Source organism: Prinia subflava, chromosome 8 (assembly GCF_021018805.1).
Source record: "Prinia subflava isolate CZ2003 ecotype Zambia chromosome 8, Cam_Psub_1.2, whole genome shotgun sequence".
Taxonomy (NCBI): domain Eukaryota; kingdom Metazoa; phylum Chordata; class Aves; order Passeriformes; family Cisticolidae; genus Prinia; species Prinia subflava.
In genome coordinates this window covers 4,321,521-4,338,853 of record NC_086254.1, presented here as the reverse complement: position 1 = coordinate 4,338,853, position 17,333 = coordinate 4,321,521, and the positions used below count along the sequence as shown (strand labels likewise).

The 17,333-nt window shown below is 40.6% G+C and overlaps 1 protein-coding gene across 2 annotated transcripts in view; it reads left to right on the top strand.

Annotated features, from left to right (window-relative positions):
* Window positions 1-17,333, top strand: part of RABEP1 (rabaptin, RAB GTPase binding effector protein 1) — a 44,177-nt gene that overhangs the window by 14,410 nt on the left and 12,434 nt on the right. For both annotated transcript variants that reach the window (XM_063402443.1, XM_063402442.1), the window contains exons 2-8: window positions 3,741-3,869; window positions 5,782-5,985; window positions 7,160-7,320; window positions 12,740-12,853; window positions 14,194-14,329; window positions 15,085-15,263; window positions 16,186-16,311. In XM_063402443.1, coding sequence (XP_063258513.1) covers window positions 3,741-3,869; window positions 5,782-5,985; window positions 7,160-7,320; window positions 12,740-12,853; window positions 14,194-14,329; window positions 15,085-15,263; window positions 16,186-16,311 — 1,049 coding nt within the window. The remainder of the gene's footprint in view (window positions 1-3,740; window positions 3,870-5,781; window positions 5,986-7,159; window positions 7,321-12,739; window positions 12,854-14,193; window positions 14,330-15,084; window positions 15,264-16,185; window positions 16,312-17,333) is intronic.

Genomic DNA, 17,333 nt, shown 5'->3' with positions numbered 1-17,333 from the left:
AAAAATGCTATTTTAAATTGTTGGCCAAAAGGATTTCTTGTTTGGATTTTTTTAGTTTGGCATATAAATTTTAATTTAGTTTCGTTTTCTCAGCATTATTTCCAAAGTTAAGAAATTGAATCTTCAGGGGTTTTGTTTGTTTCTTGATGACTTCAGGCCCTAAATAGGGAATTAGGTCCTCACGCTGCTGCAGTGAGGAAATACAGAGCGTTCCGTGCCGGTGCCTGTGTGACCCCGGCTCCCGTTTCAGTCGGGCACGGCTCCACCAGCGCTGCCCATCTCCTTTATTTACTGTGCCCTCATCCTCGTTAAACATTGATAGCTGGGACTGAGCATGGGAACGGCGCCTGGCAGCTCGGGGAATTCTGACTCTGCAAAGTGCACCTCTGGCTTTTGGGGCTGGGCTCAACTTGACAGCCTGTGATGGCAACTACGTTTTCTTTTTCAGCTCTGTTACAGGCCTGGGGTGAGCTGGACCTGAAGTCAGAGCGAAAATTAAGTGATAAATGACAAAGGCCTAATTGGAAATCTATGAATGAGTTCATTTCCTGCCATTGACTCCAGTGCATTTCCAGGTGGACTTTAATCTGTGCCATGCAGCCTGAGGGTACCTGTGCCTGGCATCTGGGCTTGGGATCACACTTGTATTTTGGGAAGTGTCTGTGTGGCTTTTGTACAAATTGAACCTCTGAAGAGGAAAATAATTTTTTTGTAAACTTAATCACTTAGGAGAAAGGCGGTAGTTGTTAGGGTGTCTTCAAAAATGAACTTTCTCTCGCTTCTACTTCCTATGCAGGTGCATTTGAGGGGGTTGATGCTGACCTATATAGCCTGTTGTCTTCTAGTTTGTGCCTTGTCTCACTGCAGAGGGGATGTGCTGAGGTCTGTCCTGAGCTGTATATTTAGCACAGGTGGTAAAATCACTTGAAACTTTGTATAGAATCGAAAGAACAATGTTAGTGCACAGTTGCAGTGATGGATGACCTGCAGTTGAGATCTTAAACTGCTTGGGTTTTTTTGAACGCCTGCAGCTGGCCCTGACAGCTGCCAGAGCTCAGCTGTGGAAGGGGTTGATTATTTAGTTATTTATTTATTACTTTTTAGGCATAACTGCCATGCTGCAGAGAGGGGGGGAATACTGTAAAAATGTAAATATTTAAATTTCATTTCCTTCTTGGTGCCTCTGCCCTCCCTCATTCTATTTGGGTGGGAGGATTTAAAAAGGATGAGTCTGTTGTTTCCCCAGCTTGAAGCACTTGAACATTCTGCTCTTGGGGTATCCTCTTGCCCTTCCATCCTCAGCACAAGCAACTCACACCTTCAGAAGAAATATAGCTTGGTTGCTTTGCACTTTGTGATGGGAGCAGCAGCACAGCTGCTGCTGTCTCTCTGCTGAAGGAAGATGGAAAGGGAATTCAGTAAACAAGGAATGCTTGAGTCATCTTTGAGGGCAGGAGAGCTGAGTCTGCAGTTGGTTTAACTTTCAGGATTACTAACTGTAAAATGAAACAGTTTATTTGTGTGGTCTTCAAAATACTGTGTGCAGGGTGAATGGTGTCCACATTCCCCCTTGTTCAGCTGGAGCGTGTGCTTGAGGCTCCGGGGCAGCTCCTGTGGATGCAGAGCTGCCTGGCTGGCCCTGGCCCTGGCACACAGCTCCTGTGGATGCAGAGCTGCCTGGCTGGCCCTGGCCCTGGCACACAGCTCCTGTGGATGCAGAGCTGCCTGGCTGGCCCTGGCCCTGGCACACAGCTCCTGTGGATGCAGAGCTGCCTGCTGGCCCTGGCCCTGGCACACAGCTCCTGTGGATGCAGAGCTGCCTGGCTGGCCCTGGCCCTGGCACACAGCTCCCTTAGGCTCTGGTGCCTCCAGGAGTTTCCCTTCAGGAGCTGAAGCTGAGCTCAAACCCAGCTCCAGCTGCTCACGGGGTGTGCAGCAGAGCCATGGTGGCAGCAGGCCCTGCCTCACCCTGCACTGGACCGGGGGAATGGAAACACAAGCAAACCCTTTCCCTTTGCAAAACTTCAGCAAGAGATCAAAGGCAACCCTTTAACCTTGGGAAGTGTTTTTCCTACCCAGACCTGGTTCCACATGTGCTGTTTCATCCCTGGTTTTGATCCAGACACTCTCTGAACTCACTTGAAGCTTTGCTCTCAGTGTGTCTTTGTTGCAAGTTCCTTTCATTTTCTGGAGAACACTCCTGTGCAGTTGGCTTTGAACTATCCACATAGGGGTTGCTGGTCAGAAAAACCTATGTGTTTGTATAAAGAATTAGGATTTTTGTAAAAAAGCAACATTAAAATTTTGTCAGTCCTATATCTGCATGTATCTTTTATTCAGAGCTCAACAGATTAAGTGCTGCGTTTTATAACACCGTAAGCTCTTATAACCAGCAATCAGTAAAACATACCTGTGCTCATAGAAGGCCCTTTTGTTTGTGTCTGCTCTTACTCAACATCATCTGGTACCAAAAATAACTGGCCCCATCTCCATGGCGCTGCCACCACTGCAAGCTGCAGAGCTGATTCCAGCTGCTTGTGAGTCCAAATGTTTGATGCTGAAGTCATGCAGCCCTTGGATTGTGTTTTCAGTACTTGATTGTGGTGGGAAGTGTTGGATAGGATACACAAACACCTCTGAGGGATCAATATTTTGTGTATCTAGTCTGAGCTGTATAGAGGCTATATCTGAAGTGATTCACTTTGCACAGCAGAGTTGGAACATGCCCACAAAACACTTTTGCAGGGCATACAGAGACTCGTGTGGAGGAACATTTTTTTCCCCAATTCATTGCACCAGGGAGATGTGTTTTGTTCTGGCTTATCAGTCTTTTTTTTCCATTTTGTATTTGGATTCTGAGGTGTGCAAGTTGAAACTGCCCCCTACAGCAGAACTTGAGGTGCAAGGAAGTGGACATTGCCCATGCAGATAGGTTGGTGGTTGTATGGGGTCTTTATAGCAGCATACAATGGTATAATATGGTTTTTTTCAATAATAAGCATGTTATAACAATCTTTGTAGACTTCCTACTCTTCCTTCTGTCATTGTACCAGCACATAAAGGGCTGATGTGGTAAATTCTGGAAAACAGAGTGATGTAGGTGGACCCTTGAGGATTTTTACCTGTTGGAGATGAGGGAGAGTTTGATCTTACAATCAGTTAATTCTCTGGAGATTGTGGTCATCCTCTGGCAAACTTCTTCAGATGTAGTCTGGTTCATCTTTTGGTTAACATGCAGAACTGAAGACTGGATTGATTATGGCACCTAATTTTTAGCTTACAGGGTTTCCTTCCTGTGCTTTGCCCTTTCATAGCTGTTGGCTGAGCTGCTGTCACTTTGTTTTCTTTGACCTCAGCCTTGGAGCACTTGGTGCTTCATTGCTCAGCCCTCACACACTTCCCAGGGGAAAAAAAAAATCACCAGGATTATTTCTACTTCTTCCTTCATTGTATATACCAAATTGTGGTTTTCTTGGGAACGTTGCTTTCTGCAGATCTCCCTGCCACATTCCCTTTAGTTCCCTAAAGATATTTAACTAGAATTTGGTGTTACAGTCTTAAGAAAACCTACCTTCCTTTGTTCCTTAAAGGACTGGGTAGTTTTCCTCATTATCATGAGGCAACAGCAGAGCTAATGAGTAAAGATATTTTAAAAAGAGTAACCCCCAAACCTCAGCCTTGCAGAATGGGATGTCTGGATCACTGTTAGTGACGTACCTGATCTTCTGCTTTATTTTTAGATGCTCTTCTACAACGGGTAGCAGAATTGGAAAAGGTCAATGCAGAATATCTGCGCACAAAGCAGCAACTTGAGCAAGAATTTAATCAAAAGAGAGCAAAATTTAAGGAGTTATACCTGGCTAAGGAAGGTAAGTCCTCAGTTCTCTGAATTATTCTTAAGTTTATTGAACTTCTTCTTCAAATAATCCCTGTATGAAGCGTTGTCTTTTAAACAGTTATAATAAGAATGTAAGATATTCAGTAGGTGACTATTGAGCATCCTAGAATGAACTTTAGAATTAATTTAAAGTTTTGCCTCATGGATAAGAGCCAGAGCAACTTGATGTCCATGCAGAAACACCACCAGTGAGTTTTAATACTAATTTCCTGAATTCAGGATGTGCTCTCTGAGCAGGAGCTGATCTGGTAAATGGAAGGACATAGCCTGGATGCTGTGCTGTTTGTACTCTGGGGCCTTTTTTTAATGTAGCATTTATTTGTCTTAAATTCCCATCTGAGGCAGGCTGTAAGCAGGCAAATGTTATAAAAGTTTTAATACCAGCCAAGGGCATCTATTTCAATAACACAATTTATAGGAAAATCTAAATCATATGAGCTCAAAAATCTGATGAAGGATCAGAGAATAGAGATAGCTGTTCTGAGAGCCAGATTGATTTTTCTAATTCTGATGATTTTCCTGTCTTTAACATATGAAAGCAGAGCCAAAACATAATGCATTAGGATTGCAGCTGCTGTATAAGCCTATGAGAGCAGAAATCCAACAGGCATAATGAAGGATCAGATCATATATCAAGCCTATTTACTTGTGTTTCTAAGGCTGGATGAAAGGAAATTTAAGATACAAGACACTACTGATGAGATCAGCAATAATTCTCCCATTTTGGTACAGTCAAAAATATAAAATAAATTGTGATAGGGGCAGAAAAAAGACCCCAGCCTTCACAGGTACTGAAGTGAAAGGACACCAGAGGAGAATATATAACTTTTCTTTTTTTTTACCCCCCCCCAGAAGTTTTTCCCTCTCCCTCTCTCCAGGACCCTTTCCTAAATGAACATTGGGGCTGTTGGGACCCATCTTTAATACTGTCATTTGAAAACTAAGAATATTAGTGCTACAGAGTTTTTTTTACACAAGGATTAATGTGTAATGTTGTGTTTTTACACAAGGATTAAAGTCCTTTTACGTACTTGATTAGCTCTGGGTTCTGTATTCTCTATCAGGGGTGAGAGCACCAGCATTGATTTGGCTTTTTGGCCCTGAGGGAAGCACATGGAGATAGCTTGGTGTTGCTTGTGTACTGGCCAGATGTTTCTGCTAAAAGTGATTGCCATTGAAGCAGGCTGTGTGGGCATAAAACACATATTTTGTGTTAGTGCCTTTGGAATTAATTATATATGTCTTCCAGAGCTGTTTGTTTCAGATTAGCCGAGAACTCAGGAGGATATTATGAAATTTGTTTAATTTCTGTTTATAGTTGCAACAATTAGAGAAGTAGTGGGTGTTCCATTGAATATATCCTTTTTCTTAGTAGAAGCTCAGTTTCACCAAAGTCTTTGTAAAAAGTGAATTAGGTTGCATATTTTTCTTATGTGGGCACTCCAAAGTGGTCACAGAGTGTTTCTCTTCAAGAAATACTGAGTGTTCCATCCAAATTGAGAACCAAGTTGGTCCCAGGAATGGGGGACAAACTGTTTTCTGGTCTGTTGGTGCCTTTTCCAGATTCATTACCAGAATGAGTTAAATAATAAGAACTGATGAAAAGCACAGTTCACTTTCATCAGGTCTATTGATCCTAGTTATATCTAGTGTCTGCTTGGTGCCTGCATCCATAAGATACTCCTTTAATAAAAGGCAAGGGCAAGCAAAGTCAAGAAACAGCACTCCCTGAAGATACCTGCCAACATTTGTTCAGTCATTACAGGTAGATGTTTTAATACCAGTGCTTCCTTCACTCCCTTCTGTTCTTTGCCATAGCAACTAGGGCTGCCCTTCAGACTGAACTCATTGATCAAGCTAAATGTGTCCAATCCTCCTTTCAGAGGACCTGAAAAGACAGAATGCGGTGCTGCAGGCGGCCCAGGATGACCTGGGCCAGCTGCGCACCCAGCTGATGGAAGCCCACGCCGAGATGGAGAACATCAAGGCCATCGCCACAGTGTCAGAGACCACCAAGCAGGAGGCCATCGATGAGGTCAAGAGGCAGTGGCAGGAAGAGGTGGCTTCCCTCCAGGCCATCATGAAAGGTAACAATCAGCCAAGCTGCTGGGATCAGCACCCTGATGTCATCAGGGGTTTGTGCCTGCTCTTCTACAGAGTATGGATGGTTGTTGTGGCTTGGGAAAGCTGCAGAAGGGCTGGATGAAGTGTAGTTCCCAAGGCTGTGAAAAGGAGCTTGATGGGTTTTTTTTATTGTCAACTTGAGGACAGAGTTTAGAATTCATGGCCACGGGAACCTCATGTATATGCAAAGCATTTTTGAGGGACTGTGAATGTGATACTTCATCCTTCCATGAAGATAAGTATGATGCCTGTAATTTGACAAGTCTGAAAACAACTTGAAGCTGCCAGCACAATTCTCTTTTTTCCTCCTGTGTGAACACAGTTCTGCTCTCACAGAGTCAGATCTCCCTCCAATACTCACGTGGGCCTTTCCCAGGGTAGTGACTGCACACGCTGCTCTCTCAGTCCTGGGTGGTTTTTCTCTTGATAGTTCTGATCTATTCCTTGTTGTATTTGCATGTTACACAGCCCTTGACATTTCAGAGACAAAGGGAATGAACAAAAGGATATGAACTGGGAACAGACTATTGCCACAGATGTCTGTTTTCTTAAAGGTTCACAGACAGGATCTCACTATCCTGAGCCTGGAGCTGTGGGCAGTTTTTCCATCACCTCATTGTACTTTTCACCCAGAACAGACAAACCTTCATGTATATTGAGTACACAAATGTCTGTTTATTTATGATCTACGATTAATGCTCAGCTGTGCCAGCTGCTGTCCCTGTGTAAACAGACAGAATCCTGGGGAAATGGAAGCTCTCTGAGAAGTTTGAATTTCTTTGCATTTTGGAGTACCTTTTTAAGGGTTTGGTCATTTGTTTGGATGATGTCCTTGGAGGTACAAAATGTGTTGCTAAATAGGATATTAGTCATGTACATTACCTTGAAATTAGGAGTTGCACAGGTTTTTGGCGATTGTTTCTCTTTTTTTTTTGATGGTACTAGTTGAATTTAGTTCCTTTGGATTTTTAACTTATGTATTTGGGTTTTGGGGCAGGAGTCCAAGGGAAGGGAGAGTTCACTGTTGTCCTAGCTTTGATTAATTATAGTAAATCATTGAGTGGCTGGAGATGGAGTTCCTAAAGCTCTGTTCTTTAACTTCCATTGAAAATAAGTTTTGAAAATGCTGTTTTCTAGAGACTGTTCGTGACTATGAGCTCCAGTATCACCACAGGATGGAGCAAGAGCGAGCTCAGTGGAGCCAGTACCGAGAGAACGTGGAGCGGGAAATTGCAGAGTTAAGGAGGAGACTGTCTGAAGGCCAGGAGGAGGAAAACCTAGAAAATGAAATGAAAAAGGTACATTGGAATGGAGTTGCTCAGTTTCTGTTTGAGGATAGGCCCGTGGGGTCATGCATGAGTTCATTCCTGTGCCTGCTGTAATTCCTCAGCAATTCACACAGCCTGGTCCTGCCAGCTGCCAGCCTTTGTTCATGGAAGTCATCCTGACCTAATCCCTTTTAAGCCTTAAAGGCTGTGTTCCTAATTATGTGCATTCAGGGAGAGAATTGCACCTGAGAAGATGGCAACGTTTTGCTTTCAGCTTGTAAAAACAGTCAGCCTTGTAAAGTCACTTGTCATGATGTCAAGTGAACTCAAGTAAAGCCATCTTTAGACATTTCTGGATTGACTGCAGTTTTACAAAGTTTCCTTTACACTTCTGTACTTTTACTTCTTTTTCTAGGTCTTAAAAACTTAAATTGCTCATTAAAAAACTCAGAATATCTAAGATGTCTTTCCTCTTTCTCTAAAGTAAGCCTTGTTTGTGCATCACAGTAGTACTGCCTCCCTGGGAAGTACAGAACCTTGCTGTCACAAAACAACGGGCTCTAGATGATGAAAAATAATTGCTCTGGAGTATGGACAGATATTGTTGTAGTTGTTCAAAGATCTGTGACTAAGAGAAGTTCATAGAAGTAGATTGAGATGCCTTGTCTTGACTTTGAATTTTCTTTTTTTTTTTTTTGAGGTTGAAGGTTTGATGGGTTTCCTTTCAGACAGGAAGGAAATTGAACCTGTCATAATACATCAGTGCTTTATAGAAATCTTTGTTTATCTTATTATAATAACTTGCATTTTCATGAATTTCTCATCTCAGCAGGCTTACCTTAGTTTTCAAGGTGTTCTAACATAATTTTAAAGTAATGACTGAACCTATATTCAATAAAGAAGAAGGCTAATACCTGATAATCTGCCACATCACTGCATGTCCCTGTTCCTTCTGCTGTCAGCAGAGGAAATGCAGTATGGAATATCACAAACATTCTACATGAGAAACATTTTAGCTATATTTACTGTGTTGTAGCAAGCAATCCGTGTTAGTGTTGCAAAATGGAATTCTTTTCCTGAGACTTAGGAAGAGATTCCTGACTATTGCTAGTTGTAGTTGCATTATTGCAGTGGGACTGCTCTTCATGGAGCCCTGATTTCAAAGGTAAGAGGCAGGGTATAGCCTAATCCCACTGCAATTGTAAGATATTTACTGTTTTTAAGAAAAGGTTTTAGTCTTATTAAGGACAAAAAGGCTTTGGTTGAAGCTGAATGGAAGTTCAGATGTGGATCAGTGTGGTGAGTCTTGTAGAAACAACCCAGAAGATGCAGAGTCCATAGTGTGAAAGTGTAAAAGTCCTGTCATTGCACTCCCATCCAACTGCCAATAAGCACTTTCAGAGAACAATCTCTCTCAGCTGATTCAGGTTTTTAATCTGAATTTACTGATAATATAAGTTGAAATTGCAAGCTGCTGACATGGCAGCACAGCTCACCTAAACTCAGTGGCTTTAACAGAAAAGTTTAGCATAGCAGATAAATTGCATTTTCAACTATAGTCCTTTAAAAGGGAATTAAATGTCCCTGGTGATCCTAAAGGAAAAGGTGATCAGTTTATTAATCTCTGGTAATAGGAGTTTGGAAAGCTTTCTAGGCCTGTAAAGCAGAGGAACATGGACCTTATGTAATAGGAGGGGGAGGGGGAAATCTGGTTTTCAGAGTGCAGCTTGAAATAATTGCTTAAACTGCTTTGCATGAGGTTTTAATCTTCTTTGTTATTATTAAACCTGTGAGGTTTTTCTTCAAGGAGACTAAGAATTAGATCAAAATTAGGAAATTCAATTTTGCCTAAAAACAAACAAGCGAATCCCAAGCCTATAAAAGGGTTTGCTTGGGCAGCAAAATAATGAATATTTATGTGTCAGCAGTCAGTGTGAAAAGAGGAACTTTCTTGATCACTTGGGATGTGTTATTTGAAGACTTGTGATCAATTCCTCATGCAAAATGGCATTTGCAGCCAGCAAGGCTTAAACTCCATCTTTATACATGTTCTTTTGTCAGAAAGAGCATGGCTGGTGGAACACATGCTCTTGTCTGGAAGCAGCTGTTTTGCTTTTACATGTAAATGTATTTCCAGTTGCAAATTGCTAATTTCTGTAGAGAATTTGTCTGTACTGTGATTTTGTATCATAAAGCAATGATTTCCAAGAAATCATTTTCAAAGAAAACCTTGTAACTTTCTCTTCTTAATCTCCCTTCCCAACTCAAAAAGGTGGATACTGTGATATAATAACATGCTCACCTAGTGATTATTCTTTCAGAAAATTTGGCACTGATTTATAAAACTCTGTTTTCCTGTTGGGTTGTAGTGCCAGATGGGTCTGGGGTTTTTTGTTTACACACCTACTAAAAGCAGTGTACCACAGCAGCATGTACCTCCCTGCACAATCTCTGCTGGGGAGACTGGGCTGACTCTGCACAACAACTGCATGGGGATGAGTTGTGCCCAAACTTTGGCCACTGGATTTTTACCTGGCTCTCTCTTTTTTTTTGAGTCAGACCTCATTTTCTGTTCAGGAAGGGATCTCTTTTGCTGTTAGAGCTGTGATGAATATATATATACTCTTCTTAGCACAGTTGTGTCAAACTCTGAGTAGCAGAAGTCTGCAGAGCAGGTATTTTGTGTACAGAGAGAGCAGGGAAGTACAAGGCTCCTGTTAAGAATTGTGCTTATTAGTCAGGAGAGGGGAAGTTGGAAGGGGACAGTAATCAGATTTTTGTGACAGAGTTGGCCATAAAGTCTGATATACAGCTATTTTTGTTGGTAATGGTGAAGAACAGTAGGATAAATTTAGAGGACTTTTAAATGGTTTAGTCCTGCTTTAAAGAGAAATCTTCAAATTGTGTCTGTATGCTTTCCTCTTGTCTCATTTTAAGGAACAAGCTCAGGTATAACATTACTTGGGATTTCTCCAGTGAGGTGTTTATTCCTCAGAAAATGACTTGGACTAATTTCTGGCATTATCTCTGCATGGAGTCATTTCCTGCTGTGGTCTGCAGGTCCCTCAGTGTGTTCTGCAGGCCCTGTGCTGGGAGAAGCAGGTTGGCTGGGGCAGAAGTGGTTTGGGTGCTTGGTTTTTGGTTAAGGAGTGAGTAAAGATGAGCTGATCATGTGTAAAACTGTTGACGCCAAGTTAAGTTTAATGTAAAGTTAGAAAAAAACACTTTAGGGATCACACCTCTGTAAGTCTGAATAACAACTCTTAGCACAGGAAATTTGGTGTTGTGGCACCTCTTGCCACATGTGACAGTATCTTTAAGTAGCATTTTTCAACACAACAGATATTCTCATTTTATTAAAAGGTTGAGTGGAGCTTTAACCTCTATTTTGGAGTCTCAGTAATTCTGCTTTATGTCCAAGAGCAGAGCCAGGGCCCAGCACTCCTTTTGTTAGCAGAGAGAGGCTGTTCTGAGTGTTTAACTCAAGATCACACTGACCTTTAATAGGGATCCTTACAATATGTTGCAACCACAGTGTCAAACTTCAGCTCTGTTTACCAAGCAGTAAAAGCTGGAGTAATTTTTCTCTATGTGGAATGTGATAACAGTTTTGTCTTTGCAGTTGGTTGCCATTCACAGTCTGGTTTTGCTTTCAGAGTATTTCCTGACTGGTTCTCTGAACTGCTTGGTTCCAACACAGACACATTTGTTGCTCTATATTCTGTGGTGAGCCATGTGAAACCAGGCTGGCAGTGAAATATTGCTGCATTTATCCTGAATAATTACAAAATAATGTGGGGCTGTATTTAGTCTATATAAACAAGCTATAGCTAACTATAATTAAAGGAAAAGAACTGATATGATAAATGAGATATAAAGCGATGTTGAAAGTGGAACTCCTGCTCCCATCTGTTTGAAAAATGTGACTGTTGAGTTGCTGGCTGCAAGCACCAGGGTCTGAGTTTGTGTGACAGTCACATGTCCCTGGTATTGAATTCACTGCCAGGTGACATCCCTTGCTTTCCTCATGGTTTTTATTGGTACTCCAGCAGTGACAAAACGTAGCAGAAATAAATGAAATGTAAAGAAATTTAATTTTGTGTTGTGTTTAGAATTTTCTGTAAAGCTTTAAAATGGTAGTGTTTATTTAATTGACAGGTATAGTGTTTATATAATTGACAGGTATTGCAGTAACCTTTTATTTTGTCTATTAATTTTAAGTTAGAAAACTTCAGTGGTTAAAAATATTTTTCTATTTCTCTTCCTGAAAGTCTTGCTCAGAAAACAGTTGTCAAAAAGCTCACCAGAAACCGAAAGGCAAATGAGTAACCTCTGAAACCTGCATTCTAGTCTAGTTTTCAAACCAGACTGTTATCATTTACTGTCTGTCTTTGCTGATGAGGTTATGAAAGGTGTCATCTTTTGAAACTCAGCTTTGGGGCACAGTTCCCTGCCCTCCCTCCCCTGCTGAGTTCTTCAGCAGAAGAACAGCTGAGCTTTCTGAGCCCCATGCACAAAGCCAGCCCAAATTAGAATGCTGGAGTTCTCTGTGCCTTGGAGAGTTTTACTGCAGTGAGTGTTGGAGTGTTCTGCTGGCTCTTGGGGAGTCTCTGGGAGCTGCTGCTTTCACTTGGAAAATCTGTAGTTCATCCCTGAAGGAAAGGCAGAGCTTTTAAGAAATGGTGATGTCAGGGCCACACATTTTGAACCCTGAGTGCGATTTCTCATTTTAATTCTTGCTATTTTTACCTGTCTTTCCTTTTTTTTTTCCCCTTCCTTTCCTTGAAACAGTCCTCTAATTCTGCTGCTCTTTGATCTTCTCAGAACTACTTTTTGAAAGAAATCATGGGATAAATTGTCTATATATAGTTTGAAATATACAGTACAGTAACACCAAAACCTGATGCTGCATCAGTAGTAAAGTTGAAAATTCATATTCTAAAAGAGAACTGAGCTACACTAGGCATTACTGTGCAGCTCCATTTGCTTTTAATTTTTGAGTAAGTAACTGCATGGCCAGTACCTCATCGTGCACTTCTTTTGGTTTTTTTTCATATGTGCTACGTGGCAGCAGCCTGTGGGACAGTTAGGCCTTTAATAATGGAGAAGTTTTAAAAAAATTTTTTTAAATGCTTGATCCATACATTTTCTCTCAGTCATCACGAGTGATAGACTTTTTAACAGCTAACATTTTCTTTTATAACAGATATTTGTGGCTTAACACATACATAGATTTCAAATTTAGTTGCCTTCTGTAAGTGCAGTAAAATCACTCCATTGTCACAGAGAAGGCTGCTGAGCTAAATAAATAGCAGTAAGATGAGCATTCAAAGTGGAAGTTTAGTCAGCTTTTTTTTGGTCATGTAGAGATTTTCTCCAAATGTCTCCAGTAATGGGAACTGTTGTGAAAATCCTGGTGATGTGTTACAATTTATTGTCTTAACTTCAGGCTCAGGAAGATGCCGAGAAGCTGCGCTCGGTTGTGATGCCCATGGAGAAAGAGATTGCAGCCCTAAAGGAGAAACTGGCAGAAGCTGAAGAAAAACTCAAAGCAGCCTCAGAGGTGAGGTGGAGCTCTAACTGGATCCTGGTTTATGTTTTGCAGCGTGCTAGTTTGATGCAGACAAGTCAAATTTTGTAAGAGAGAAAAAGGTGTATTGGGAAACTCTTCATGCCCTTCTTGTCTCCTGTAGCTCAAATGTCATGTTTGGCCTAAAAACATTTTGCATCTTTCTGTTTTGAGAGTTTAGCATGCGTGTGGGATCTGGGTTTAGAATAAATTATACAGCTCCAGGTCTACTAGTAACAGAAAAAGCTCTAGAATATCTGCTTTGCACCTCTCCCAACCAACTGGCCTTGGGTTATTGTCACACTTGGAGCCACAAAGTCAGACTTTCCCATCTGAAAGGCTTAAAGGGTAGCAGATGGAAGGTTTGGAGTCCTAGGGCAGGAAATCTGTCCCCACCATCAGTGGCAGTCACAGCCCAAGGCTGTCCTGAGCCCTGGCTGTGCTGAGGAAGATGAACAGCAGCTCTGTGCAGCCAGTTAGGAATTGCCTGAAGGCTTTGGCTTTCTCTAAGATAAAACCTCCTGTGATTTCTGACTCAGCAAACCATAAAACTGAATAGTGCCATGAAAAATCTTTCGATTTGTTCCTTGTTCCAAAATGGGATCCATTTCTCCAAGCATCACATCTAACAGATCTTTATGTAACCCTGGCTTAAAAGGTTCTCACTGGAGATTCTGCAGGACACTCATGTCAGTTCTTTGTTAGCTTTGCTATTAAAAAAACCCCAAACAAACAAAAAAAAAACCCCACACCAAATCTATTCCTTCAGTATTTCCTGATATAATTGTGCTTTGTTGATAGTTTTTCCTTTTTACAACATTCTTTCATGGGTTGGAAAATTTTTTTCCTTGTCTGTCCCCGAGCTCTCTCTCTTTTTAGGTTTACTTCAAGCTTGCCTCATGGTCATTTTTTCTGACTACTGTGATTGCTCTATTTTGAACTAAGGAGTTCTTGGCTAATCAGCACTCATCAGCTATTTAGATCCTGGCTATCATCACTGATTACTTCACAGTGAAGTGATCACTTCACTGTCTGCTTTCCTGAGATATTTCCCTTTTCACCATCTCTGTGCTCAGTGCTGCTGCTGTGATCCAGCTGTTGTAACTGTGATACACTGATAGGTTTGACTTAGCAGAGTTTTAATGAGGAACTTATCCAGAAGTAAATACAAGCACTACTTACACACTGGTAGTTGAATATTTGTGATTTCTGCAATGAACTGGTCCTTCAGCACCCATACATTACCTGAACAGGCAGCACTATAACTTCTAACAAAAAGGAAATGTCTGAGAGTGTTCCCCCACTGAGCTGGTTATTTCCTTCTTTTTATTCAGGTTAAAGAACTGAACCATTATTTAGAAGCTGAGAAGTCGTGTAGGACAGACTTGGAGATGTATGTGGCTGTTCTCAACACACAAAAATCAGTCCTGCAAGAAGATGCAGAGAAGTTGAGAAAGGAGCTGCATGAAGGTACCTACCTAACAATAGTCCTTTGTCTCTCTTCCACTGAGGCTGAAAAACCCAGTGGAGCTGTGACTTCTTTTATCATTTCTTACTGGAACTCTGTTAAAAGAAATTGGGAGAGGGAAGCAGCACTTTTAAATGTGAAAGGCCATAAAATGTTTGCAGAAGAATTGAATGTGGAGTTCCATTATGACAGAAAAACAACAGAGCCATTCATTCCCTCAAGGCTTGTTGCTGAATATCTGCTGAGTTCTTAAAGCATTGCAAGCTTCATTCTTGCTGAAGTGATTTTAGGTGTGTGTTGTATTTGTCATAATTCTGAGCATTATTTCCATAATGTATAGACCTTACTCCCTGAGGTGTAGCAGTGCTGGAGTGAGTGTGAAATATCCCTGTAGGGCACTGCAGCCCAGGGTCACTGCAGAGGAGTGAAAATCAGGAGTAAATAGGGATGTAGGAGACAGTCTGCTGAACCCAGCACTAAAAAAGCCCCAAAACTTAGAATTCATGAATGAAGTTGAGGCATTCGTCTTCCTCACTGGGAAATCTTGAACTGTCAGTAATACATCCCTAATCACAAGCCAAGTTTGAAAATTAAGAAAATGGTATTTGAAATAAGACATTATTAACCTAAATAGTTGTTGAACAAAGCCTGACTGTTCTTGATTAGACCAGTAATTCTTTTCATTGCTGAAAATGCTTCTGTTTGGGAAAGATTTAAACACTTGTGGCTCAGCAGAATTTTCTCTCTGTTTGCATAGTTTGCCATCTCCTAGAGCAAGAGAGGCAGCAGCACAACCAGCTGAAGCACACGTGGCAGAAAGCCAATGACCAGTTCCTGGAGTCCCAGAGGCTGCTGATGAGGGACATGCAGAGGATGGAGATTGTGCTCACCTCGGAGCAGCTCCGGCAGGTGGAAGAGCTGAAAAAAAAGGACCAGGTTACCTGCACCTTTCCTCTTTTCTCTTTCTGTGATACTGTAGGGTCACTGTGGTGTAATAGGTGTGAAAATCACACGATGCAGACCAGTATGGTAATAGCTCAAAAAATGAGAACTGACAGTTTTAGCTGAAATCTCCTTTCTGAATGACAGTGGCACTTAGAACAGACCCATTTGGACAAGTATTTTAATATTGGTCTGTGTGGGAGCTCTAATGCTGCCAATGGTTAAATGAAAAGGTAAGAATATCCAGAAATTAATCTTGGAGGAAGAAATAGCAATCTATGATACAAAATATCAGGGTTAAGGATGTCAGCAAGTTTCACTTCTTTCTAGGTTTTTTCAGTCTTTGAGTACAAATCTTAGGCATAGATTAGGACTTTCATTTTAAATTCTCTTATGCAAGTGATTGTACATACTTATGACTTAATAGTCATCTATTATGTTTTTTTCTTGATTCCTTAAATTCCATCATTTAGTGATCAAGGCACTTTCTGTTTCACTTTTTTTTAATGTTCATGTTTGAGTAATGGCTGTTAATGGCTCCTTTGGGGGTGTAGATGTGTTATATATTTATATTCTATGCAACAGCCAGTGTACCAGCTAGTTTCATTACTTGCTAATCTTTATAATTAGAATTTTAAACTAGGTAATATGCTTTTTGAATAAAATCATTCCAGATAATCAGCTACTAAACTTTCAAAGTAAGTTCTCACTTAAGTCAGTTTGGGTGCCTTGTGAAATGAACACTATATTTATTAATTAAAAGAATATTTATGTGATAACCACTGGATTTTAACCAAAATAATCCTTTTGAGTGGCTTCTTTGTAGCTGAGTTTATTGTGAAAGCTGATGTCATGACTCCTATGGCAAAATTGAACCCTGTTTTCTGTGTATGCTCTATTGACCATCGATTTTTAGGAAGAAGATGATCAGCAAAGGCTGAGCAAGAGAAAGGAGGAGAAGCAAAAAGATTCAGATGATGAAACAAAGGCTTCATGTTCTCTGGCCCCTGAGGAAACCCCTACCCAGCTCTCTAATGAAGAGGTAAAACAATAGAATCTTTCACTTGCACTTGGGCATTCCTCGGGGTGTTCACTGCAGATACAAATGCAAAGTTACAGCCCTCTATTCTCTGTAGCTTCTCATCTTATTAGGCAATAAAAAATCCTCGGCGTTGCAGTTGAATCTATAAATCCTAATTAAGATTAGAAGACAATACTGCACCATCCTGAGACGTGCCATTAAAAATGGTAATTTACATTTTGCATTCTGGAGGTTAACTGCTGCTAGATTCTCTTGGGATTTCTAAGCACTTTCTAACACATCTAAATGTTCAGGATTAAGCCAATTATATCTGAACATTCAGTAAGAGTGTTGTAGCTGCTTTGCTAACCAAATTGATGAATTCTGTACTTATCATTTCTCAGGGTCCCTTTTGGTTTTGTGAGTCAAGTGAAGAAAAAATTAATAAAACCCCACCAAGTTTTTGTGATACAGGAACTTATTTAACCTTCAAGAGACATGAGAATTTTCAGAGTGAGCCAGTGTTTTGCCTGTTTTTTTATCATTTTTGAAGGGAAAAAAAAGGATATACTTTCATATATGTATTCCGAATTCCTTTTATATTTATAAATTCCTTTTTTAATTCCTTTATATTTAACCAGGATTTATAACAGTTCAGAATGCAGAAAGATGTTCAGAATCATGAGATCTAAATGTAGCTGGGATCTAGTTCTACTCTTTAGCCTACAGTCCCTTTCTGTTTCAAATATTGTTTGTATCTTCCATGTCCAGATATGCAAATGAGGCACATTAGTGAGGAACAAAAATTTATCTTCTGATGTTTTCTTTAATCTCAGTTCATAGCATTTTCTTTAGTCCATCATTCACAATATTCATTTGATTCTAAGATTTATACATAGTGGAAAATTTGTATTTTGAGAAGGAGCATGATTTTCAGAGTGCTTTGGGTTTGTATATGTGTTTGGTTTGTTATTTATGACCTTTTTAGCTGTCCAGAATATGTTTTATATGTTGTAATCAATCATATTATTCATCAGTTCTTA